This window comes from Triplophysa dalaica, chromosome 3 (genome assembly GCF_015846415.1).
Source record: "Triplophysa dalaica isolate WHDGS20190420 chromosome 3, ASM1584641v1, whole genome shotgun sequence".
Lineage (NCBI taxonomy): Eukaryota > Metazoa > Chordata > Actinopteri > Cypriniformes > Nemacheilidae > Triplophysa > Triplophysa dalaica.
This window is the reverse complement of record NC_079544.1, coordinates 22425491-22435869: the sequence shown is the minus strand read 5'-3', so window position 1 is coordinate 22435869 and position 10379 is coordinate 22425491. Positions and strand designations below refer to the sequence as shown.

General features: G+C 36.8%; 2 protein-coding genes across 5 annotated transcripts; one reads left to right on the top strand and one right to left on the bottom strand.

The window, feature by feature from the left end:
* The first annotated feature begins 1210 nt into the window (after positions 1-1210).
* LOC130417964 (uncharacterized) lies at positions 1211-4094 on the top strand. 2 transcript variants are annotated; one of them, XM_056743850.1, is made up of 4 exons: positions 1211-1590; positions 2103-2279; positions 2361-2545; positions 3021-4094. In XM_056743850.1, the coding sequence occupies exons 2-4, from the start codon at positions 2124-2126 to the stop codon at positions 3895-3897; spliced, it is 1218 nt and encodes a 405-aa protein (XP_056599828.1). In that variant the 5' UTR covers positions 1211-1590; positions 2103-2123; the 3' UTR covers positions 3898-4094. The 2 variants fall into 2 exon arrangements, with proteins under 2 accessions (XP_056599828.1, XP_056599827.1); XM_056743849.1 differs by having other exon boundaries at positions 2044-2279.
* Positions 4095-4991: 897 nt separating this feature from the next.
* LOC130418081 (natural killer cell receptor 2B4-like) lies at positions 4992-9867 on the bottom strand. Of its 3 annotated transcripts, none has more exons than XM_056744032.1 (8): positions 9734-9867; positions 9117-9413; positions 7465-7722; positions 7185-7325; positions 6950-6990; positions 6633-6719; positions 6087-6146; positions 4992-5878 (listed from the first exon to the last, which is right to left on the bottom strand). In XM_056744032.1, exons 1-8 carry the CDS (start codon positions 9786-9788, stop codon positions 5714-5716), a joined length of 1104 nt encoding a protein of 367 aa, XP_056600010.1. In that variant the 5' UTR covers positions 9789-9867; the 3' UTR covers positions 4992-5713. The 3 variants fall into 3 exon arrangements, 2 of the variants coding, with proteins under 2 accessions (XP_056600010.1, XP_056600011.1); XM_056744033.1 differs by having other exon boundaries at positions 7185-7313; XR_008906279.1 differs by lacking the exon at positions 9117-9413 and having other exon boundaries at positions 7185-7313; positions 7465-7628; positions 9734-9848.
* Positions 9868-10379: the final 512 nt, after the last annotated feature.

Below are 10379 nucleotides of genomic sequence, written 5' to 3'. Positions count from 1 at the left end.
AAGTAATCCATTTCAAGATATGTTTTAATGAAATGTACTTTTCGATTATTATTTTGGGCTAAATAAGTAAATGGAAATATGCACTTTTTTATATTAAAATATCTTTAATATCATGACAAACATTTTTGACAAGTGTGTCTTTTTTACATTTATTGTATACAACCTAGCCTATCTGACTATAATGGTGAACCACTCTTGTCATTAGATAAAACTTGACTAATCAAATGGTAAATAAACACCAGCTTGGCCAGGCTGAAAGTCCACCCTGGCCAGGCTGGATGACCAACTTGACTAAAATACCAGCTTGCCCTGGCTGGAACACCAGCTTGACCAGCTTGCTGAGGGTGGAAGACCAGCTTAAAACAGCTGCTTCCAGCTAAAACCAGCAAAGGCTGGTTTTAGCTTTTTTTTTCAGCAGGGAGTAAACAGAACAGTTAAGCCACAGCAGCAGAGATCATTCAGGAATGGGATGAACAGAGATGACTGATTCAATTACGTTTCAATTTGAATTATTAAGGACATAGGAATTCACAGTGCTGATGATTTTCCCCACCTTAAGTGTACCATCGTTTTACTGGTTGTACACCGATAGCAGCAGTGCGCAGTACAATGCAATCGCTGCGCACCTTGAAAGGAGGCACGCGCTGAGTGTGCGGCGCGATGCAGTATCGGGGAAACAGGTAATTGTAACAATGTTCAAGCTTAAGGAAGAAAGGAGGCGGGGTCGGCGTGCCTGGGAAAACGTAAACACTCTTTATTAATGCAATACTTCCGGGTTGCACGCCCGCTCACTCATACGTTTTACACACACACTCAGGGGCGTAAATCCCGGGGGGGTCAGAGTATGGCAAGCCGTTTTGACATAAAAACCTTTGGTTTGACTATCCATAAAATATATTGTAGATAGTTTCCGTTGTTTTCGACGAGTCATAATTATAATTTGACTAGTCACATTGATAATTAGAGATATCTGCAATTATAATTGCACTAGTAAGAAATCTGATTCGAGATATCTGTAAATATGTTTTGACTAGTCAAAACTCTATTTGAGATATCTGTAATGACGTCATAGATATCTAAAATGAACGCGTCACACATACGCAAAGTATTTAAAGATATCTCGAATTCAGTTTCGACTACTCACAATTATATTTAAAGATATCTGAATTGTGTCTGCTCCTAGTCGAATCTGCTGTTGTGTGACGTGAGACTTAATTTGCTCAGCTCCTCCCCTTCACCAGAGCGCTCAGTCCCTACCTAATGCTAGTGCACTGCTAATGGATAACAACAGTTTTCTATGACGTGAATGAAGACTAATACTGAATTTAGGAAGCATGGCGGCTACAGTTCTCGACAAAATAGCAAGAAAATGTCAAAATATTGAAAGAGCTCAACGCCAGGGAACTTGTACGGAGCGGGAACTTCGTGCGATTGATCACTGCTTAATAAACGCACGGCGTATTTCACATTTACTATCTCCAGAGACTTTTGAAGAACTTGACAAAAGTCTTGACGATCTTCGAACAATGGTGTCATCGCATTCACGGGTTGAGGGAACTGGTGCTTTCTCTGTCTCTCGAAATAGCTCAGGTGAGTTTTAGCCTTTTGAAATGGTTTTGATTCAATTGCAGTAACTTACTGTCTATTTACATATAACATCCAAATTAAATGCGTCTTTTAATGGTATATGTAGCTGTGGGTCTATATAATGTTATTTTATCACAATAGAAAAAAGCCTGAAAAGATCTACAATTTATTTGAGATGAGAAAAAGCCAAAAGTGTTACATACATCAAGTTCATCAGTAACTTTAAATATAAATTAATTCGAAGTCTTATGGTCTATATTTTGTATCACACTTCACCTTTAAAAATAATACAAAGAGCGACTCCAAGAGCCCAATATTCTCTGTTGTTGATATTGTTTTTAGCAGTACATTGTCTAATTATACATATGATAAATTCTGTTTTTCTTATGATTTGTTGGTTATTATTAGGAGCTACAATTCAGCAAGACAAATAAGTTTTCTGATTTTCAATTTTAGGTAGACGAGGTAGACCAGCCATTCATATAACGTGTGACCAAATTGAATTTTTAATAAAGAAAGGTCACACAGTACGACGAATGGCCAGAATGTTGGGGTGCTCTTCGTCATTTCTGTACAAGAGATCGAAGCTGCTTGGTGTACCCATCAGGAGAAGAATGGCAGCAGTGGATGAGGAGGAGCTTGAAAATGTAGTAAGACGACTCCATGTAGAGTTTCCAAATTCTGGGAATGAGGTAAGCCTTGGTGGTCTCACTATAGAATCTGCTATTTTCGTTTTTTCAGACTGAATTACCATTTCAATAAACCCCTTTTAGATTATGCGAGCCTTACTCATTGCAGAAGGTTTGAGTGTTTCACGGCAAAGGGTGCGTGAGATGTTGGTCCGTGTCAACCCAGCAGCTGCTGCGAGGAGATGGAGTAGCACAGTGGCCAGAAGAGTGTATCATGTGCCCTACCCCAACAGTCTTTGGCACATTGATGGAAATATGCGCCTCATAAGGTTAGTTTAAGAATAGTTGTGGTAGCCTTTAGTTCTGCTAATGCACCATTATATGGTATGATAAGGCGTTTAGCTGTACCCTGTATTATCACCTGCATATGATCATTTGGAAGGTTAAGTTACTTTACGGTTTACATGTAACACTATTGTGACTGTACAAATGTTTATTTATTTTGTGAATTAATATATTAACCAATTATAAATAAGCACACAGACTGGTTAGTTGTTATTAACTAAGTGCAAACCCAAGTTAACTACTAATACATTGAAAAGTATATTTTTAAATACCAAGTGATATTAAAATTTAAGTTGGCTGTTCTTACTATAATACTCTGTACAGGATATTGTGGTTGTTAAACAAGCACTTCATAATTTCTTGATTAGAGCATGCCTATATTCATCAGTTGCTCATTTTGAAATATGAATAAAGAATACTTTATTTTCAACAATTAACTTCTTTTTGTTCACCTATTAGATGGGGATTTGTTATTCACGGCTCCATTGATGGAAATTCACGGGTCATCACATATCTAAACTGCAACACTGACAACTGTTCCAGCACTGTCCTGTCTCAGTTTATACAAGCAACGTGTCTTCATGGTATTCCCTCCAGGGTCAGGTCAGATCATGGTGGTGAGAATATACAAGTCGCCCTTTTCATGAATCTTGTCCTAGGACTGCAACGCCGGAGTCACATCACTGGGGAATCAGTCCACAATCAAAGAATAGAGCGTTTGTGGAGGGATGTGTTTTTACATGTGTTACAACCATTCTACAACACTTTCTACACTCTTGAGGATTCTGAACTTCTAGAACCAGAAAATGACATTCACAAAGTTTCACTCAGAATAGTTTTTCTTCCACAAATTCAAGCTAAACTACAGCATTTTAAAGAGGCATGGAATAACCATTCTCTGCGCACAGAAAACAATAAAACCCCAACTCAAATCTGGACAGAAGGAATGCTTTCAAGGATGGAAACTGACAATACAGCCATCAATAATGTGTTTGGAGAAAATCTCTACAGACCTGAACATTTTAATGCACTCCTTGCTCAGCATGGCATTGAATCATTGCCCACAGCTGAAAATGAAGAGATCCCAGCTGTAATAGTAAACCAACCTCAAATAAACCTCACTCCGCAACAACTAGAGACTGTTTTACATGCAATTGACCACATAACGGATATGCAGATGAAGTTTCAGGCATGCTGTGCAGAAATTGCTAATGTTTTATCAAATGAATGTGATGTAGTGGAGTCGATGGTATTCTTTTGTACTGTAAGATGTATTTTTTACTACAACTTTGCTGTGCTCCCATACCTGTCTTTGCATTTATATGCACCTTTTTGAAAAATGATTAATGTCAGATGTGTCAAAATTAAGTGACACAGTGATACTAAATATAAAGGTGTTGGAGAATGACAGTGAATCAGAACCACCTGTATGTAAAAGTAGAAACATTCAATAAAATTGTCAATTGTTCAAACAAGGAGCAAGAATACACATAATGGGGAACAATGAGTTTTATTTTGGGATGAACATGTCATCTGTAAATGCAGCAAGTGTTATGTTTAATGAAAAGAGTATAGTTGCAGTAAAACAGCTCTTTAAATAAAAAGCGGCCACCGCAGTCACACCTCATTTGAACCACATCCTTTCCATTCACAGCTATATTGCAAATGCTAACAAACTCTGCGTGTTAAAACTTCTGAAGGCTGCATAGTATCATTATGCCATCAAAATGCATCTGATATTTGACATCATTAAAATACAGACTTAATAAAAAAAGGTTGTCAAATGTGTCACATGCTCAATGAGGCTCAAGGGGAAACATCAGTTGAAAAAAAGGAACCAAAGTTTCCGTCGGAGTCAGAAATAAACTTCCCCCTTCAACTCTGGTCTCTGAGTGTAACTGACTAATGATGAATAAAAGCAAAACGTTGTGCGTCATCCGCATGGCTTTCATCGAGCACAAAAGGAGATTTAGGTGTAGTTGCTGAAAGCTTCTGTGATCTTGCAGTTTCACTGTATGGAAAAATATGGTTACTGGGGCTGCCAGTCTTAAACATTCTGCCTATATCTCCTTCTGTGTTCCATGGAAGAAAGGAAGTCCAAAGGGAGATAAGAACATGAGGATGAGTAACTGATGACACATTTGTTATTTTTTAGATGATCTGTTCTTTCAAGTTCATGTGTGTGGGACTTTCTGGAATTTGGTCATTCCAGGGCAGTTTTGCTTTTTATTGATCATCCATTATTCATTCTGATCAGAGACATACATAATGCACCTGGCAATATGTCACTCTCAACTCTATAAAAAAATAATGTAAGCTATAGAAGATCACAGGCAACTCGAATCATGATCTAAACAAACTCAAAACAGAAAGAAAACAGTAAAATTAAATAAAGGAATGAATGTCACGACCAGGGGAGTGACAAGGAGGGAAGAACCCAATTGCAGGCAGCGTTGTACAACAACTAGAACTTTATTGACACGAATACAAAACAAAAACCCACGATGGGGTAAAACACGGACAAGACTGATGTAACATACTGAAAATAAACACGACCCACGTGGCAAAAAAAACAAGGGAACAGGATAACAAGACTTGCAGTAATAACAGGAACCAGACTAAATAACACGACGCAACGTAGAGCACTAAGAAGATAACAACCAGACGAGGCAGCGTAATTCCACAAGGCATGAACAGCAAGACGATCAGCAAGGTGAGGCATACAATGTGGCCCAAACCGGCAGAATAGCCAACACAGGCTATATAAGCAGTACGAAAATGCACAGGACAGCAGACACAAAAGCATTGTATGCGAAGACTAACATGGGGTAAATTAACACTAGGCAGATGTGGGGAAACACTAATGGAAAGCTACACAAGGAATTGAGAGGGGCGGGGACGAACATGAGACCGGAGAGAGTGCATATTATGTTAGGATAAAGAATAACTTGTCTCTCTCCACACAAAACATGATGCTCTGTCAAGATCCTGCCACTAGACCAAGAAAACCATGACGATGCAGAATCATAACAGTAAAATATGAGCTTCAATAAAAGGTAATAATAATCAGTTTCTTTGACAAAATTGTAATGCTTGTATATGGTTAATATTAATAAAGGCATCAAGTTTCATTAATAAAATCTTATATGCACTTATATCTTATATTTTTTAATCACAGGTTTTCCATTTTGTGGTTTAGAAACCACAGAATAAATGGAAATATTTTTTTCTGTAGCAGCTGAAGGTCTATTGTGTTGTCCTACTGTGCAGTATGTGGTTTTGGGGTGATTTATGCCTCTTTGTGTCTTTGCACAATTCTATGAACACACACAAAATAATCTCTTAAAGGACCCATAGTTACTTCCTTAGAGATGAATGTTTGTTAGGTCATGCAATGTTTTTAAAAATCAAAGCAAGAATATGTTTCAGAATAAATTAAGAAAACATTCACAGATACAGCATGCTCCTATAACCGTAATATAACTGCTAATGTATGAAGATTTTAGATATTAATAATTGTCTCACCCTTTCAGGAACATCATTGTATATGTGACATTCTCTTGTGCTAATCTGCTCTTGGTAACCCTGAAATTTTTAAAGAAAAAAATATTTTTCTCAGGTGTGCTCTCATTCAACAAGAGGCAGTGAATATTTTCTGAAAGAGATACAAGCTTTTAAACTGTATGGATGCTGAATGAATTGACCAAATACACAGAGCGTTCTTAAGAACCGTCACTCATTGGTGTGTGGGTATCTACAATTTTCTGAGGTATCTAAAGGGAAAGTTCACTCAAAAATGAAAATGCACTCTCTTGTCATTTAAACCTGTAGGCATATGGCTTTCTTTCTTCTGCAGAACACAAAATAAGATATTTTAAAGAATTATAATTAAACAACGAGGGTAACCATTCAATTCTACTGTATGAACACAAAACCAATGCACATCAAGGGTGAGTAAATGATGACAGATTTTTTCCTTGTTGAGTGAACTATTCCTTGAATTAGTTTTGAGTATAGCAATCACAAATTCTGCGTGCATTTCTTTGTAATAAAAACTAAATGTATTCTCACCGGCACAAGATTTTCAGAACTATACACAGTATGTGGATCCTCTGATCTTTCTGACATCTCCAAATCTCTTTGTACGTCATTGTTTGGCTGTAAAAACATTCCAATGAAAGAGTCATACAGTCTTACACTTTCTTCATACACACATTCATTAATTACTGATATTTATATTTCACTACCAAATACATGAATATATGGGCTGCATAAACCTCCAGCTAACTAGCCCTGAGCTTGTGCTGTATAGCAATTTTCGAAGCAGTTCCTGTAAACGACAAACGTGTGGCATTTTTCTATTTTCTTTGAATAAGTTTGAATCTTACCTCCACTTCGGCATATATTGTGTCATCAGTCTGTTTAGTACCTGCAAAGGTTTGTAATGTAAAGGATCAGCTGATCTTTAAAGTCACCACAGTAAATATAACAGTTTGTGATAGTGTATGATCATTGCCTGTGACAGAAACATGCAGGTCTATTGTAATCCTCAAAGCAGTTGAATGAAAGAGTCTGAGTCTTTGTTTTTCATGCAATATATTGGAAGATACAAAATGACTGTACCTTTTCTATACTTCCTGTAAGAGCAATACAGCACAGTTGCCCCTAATAGTAGTAGCACTGATATAGTGACAGCAATCACTATAAGCCAAAGGATAGAAGAAAATGTGCGATATTCTTTAGAATGGTCTTCTGAAATCAAAGCTGTAAAAACACAGAACAACAACATCAGACCGCTTCTCTTAAGAAATAGTAAACTTTATTTTATGAAAGAGCAAATGGACACTGGTCTGAAAAATATATATTTGGTTTTGGGGTGTTGTGTAGTGTGTCAGTTATTTACTTTCATGAGTTGTACAGAGTTGTTTTATCTTTATCGTGTCATTCCTCCAGCTTACTGGGTTACTATAGTTGCAAACAAATACGTCCTCTTTACAATACAGAGCTAGATTGTGGATTTCAGATGATGTCACTTCCTCTTCACTGCAGTTGCTGTGGTAGGTGGAGCTGAGTGTGAGGTCATGACCAAAACAGGAGACATTTAAAACACATGAGCTATTGCTGATCATGGTGTGATTCAGAAGAGGAGTCTTCACTGGATCTGAAATGTATTTATTGTAAGAAACCTGCTACATCATATATCAAATACTGTACATTCAATAACTTTACAAGATGAGGGAGGCCTTGTCTCTCTTACAGATTACATAAACTAATAAAATAGTTTCATTTATGTTTTAGCAATAGGAGTGTATGACTATTAAGGTAAAAAAATATATGGTACATTAAGTGAAACTCCAATAAATGCCAATAAATGCCTTACTTGGTCTTTGTTGGATCAATGTCCAAGCAAGTCCTAGTCCATGCTCTTGTCCTGTTCAGACTGGACTATGCTTTTATCCAAAGCCACTCACATTGCATTATACTATACATTTGTTTCTAAGTATGTACAATCCCCTGTGGTCAAACCAACAATATTGGCGTTGCAACGCCATGCTCTATACTGAGCTACAGGAAAGCACAACCTAACTGCTACAGATGAGCCAGAATGCAGCGGCAAGAGTGGTCTTCAATGCGCACACTTCACTCCTCTCTTCATTAAGTTACATTGTCTCTCTATAGTCGCTTGCATCAATTTCAAAGCTCTGCTCTTTGCCTGCAAGACCACCACTGGTTCGGCACCCCCATATATGAACTCGCTAATACAAACCTATGTACCCGCAAGATCCGTCTTGTAGTGCCATCCCAAAAAGGGAAGAAATCTGGATCTGGACCTCTGGATCGGTTCCACATTTGTGGAATGATCTACCCGCTGCTACAAGATTAGCAGATTCTTCAGCCATCTTTAAGAATCGGCTAAAACAAATCTCTTCTGTCAACACCTGACCAATTAGTTCTGACTACTGCTTCTTTTTTATTCTTTCTATCCTAAAAAAATCCTTAGCTTTGTATACTGTTGCACGCTATATGAGACCAGTTTTTCTGCACTTATGATTTCGGTTGTCCTAATGTTGTTCTAATTGCTTCTATTGTTTACCTCATTCGCTTTGGATAAAAGCATGTACTAAATTAGTAAATGTAAATGCAATGTCAATGGGATTTTAGAATTTTGATGTTTGTTTTATGAGTGTGAATCTAACATTGCAGTAAATGCATGGTATTTTATTGTATATGTCTATTTTCTTAAATAAAATGCTCACAATGGTAACAAAGATTTTAAAGCCTTGAAAAAGTTAAAAGAACCATTGTTTACTAATTATGACAAAAACAAATCACAGAATTTGTCATTTCCTACTTATGATATAAAAATCATAATCTGCTAGTTTCATACATTGAAAACACAAACAAAAATCTAAATGGTAAAGCCTAATTTTACACTGATCCAACAAACACCAACATTTTAACTTCTCATGCATTTATCAAACAAACACCAACAGGGGTTTCACATTGATCCAACAAACTTGTTTCAGTCTGATTATTCCATTAAACCAGACTCACCTAGAACTTTTACTTTGTGTTCAGCAATACATATTTCTTTTACGCCGGTCGCTTTTGCTTTGTACACCCCACTGTCATTCTTCTGTACATTCTTCAGTATTAGAGATAAAGTCTTGTTATTAAAATCGACACTGGTCTTGTAAAGTATAACATGTGGATCGTTTGCAAATCTCACTAAATTTTCTACTTCATCTTTGACCCACAACATTTTTTCAAATGTGTGCGCTTTTTCTTGTTGTATGTCCAGTTGAACAGAACTTCCTGTCTGTACAAACACGACATCTCCAGCTTCGGATGCTGAAGAGGAAAATAAACGAATACAGTACAATAACTGTCCTCAGGTATTTTTCAACATTAACATTACTTCAACATTAGATGGTCAAGTTGCTTCAACCTATGTTAAACATGAGACAGACCAATGAACATTAATACATGTATTTGTTTTTAAATTATATATTTAAAAATGTACCTAGCCAGTTTTATATACCATATGTACATGTATTCATTATTATACAAATGCATCCAGTAACATTACTTCAGGGAGTAGAGCGCAAAATTATCTCCCTCTTAACATAGATTTGAATTCATATAGAAGGTTATAAAAATGATATTGATACCTGTTGTGGAACTTAAAACCGTTATGAAAAGTATTTGCAGATAACCAAAGTCCATTGCAAAGACGAAATAGTTTATTGCCACAATGCTGCTGTCATCTGAGGCACTGAACTGAGAAGCGATTCTAGCATGACAAAAAAATACTAACCTCTAGCCGTTTGTGTGTGTGTGTGTGCGCGTTTGAACCAAAATAGCTTTCATGCTTTTGAGCCTGTCTTTGCAAGTCTCTCACCTCATGTCTGTTGGAGCTGTACTGCACTACAAAGGCAAAGGGCAGAAACACAAACACTGTGTAGTGTATTTTGGGGAACTATGAGTTTGATCACAGTAAAATAAGGATAATTAATGAGGATTAACTATACCTATTTTATACACTTTTATCGGATTCAGCAGACCTAATAATAGCGACAAACTAGATTCACTTATCAACCAAGTGATCAGCAGATCGTATATCAAATCTAAGAAATATTACTTTCCTGGTCTTGGAAACATAACACTCTTACTGTAGTACAGTACCGCTCCAGAAATTATAACGAAATCAAGCAGTTTAAGTGACGCTAATATGTGATTAAGAAACACAGCAACAATTTGATTGTAGATAACAAATGCGGGTTTATTGACTATAGCCTACTAAAAGGGGAAACTTAA

Excerpts from the sequence above, each read along its gene's own strand:
- LOC130417964 (XM_056743849.1), top strand. The coding sequence starts at position 1,335 with ATGGCGGCTACAGTTCTCGACAAAATAGCAAGAAAATGTCAAAATATT. Across the intron at positions 1,591-2,043 it reads TGTCTCTCGAAATAGCTCAG|GTAGACGAGGTAGACCAGCC; the intron begins GTGAGTTTTAGC and ends TTTCAATTTTAG. Across the intron at positions 2,546-3,020 it reads GGAAATATGCGCCTCATAAG|ATGGGGATTTGTTATTCACG; the intron begins GTTAGTTTAAGA and ends TTCACCTATTAG.
- LOC130418081 (XM_056744032.1), bottom strand. The coding sequence starts at position 9,788 with ATGGACTTTGGTTATCTGCAAATACTTTTCATAACGGTTTTAAGTTCC. Across the intron at positions 7,723-9,116 it reads ACACAAAGTAAAAGTTCTAG|ATCCAGTGAAGACTCCTCTT; the intron begins GTGAGTCTGGTT and ends AATACATTTCAG. Across the intron at positions 6,720-6,949 it reads CAATATATGCCGAAGTGGAG|CCAAACAATGACGTACAAAG; the intron begins GTAAGATTCAAA and ends ATGTTTTTACAG.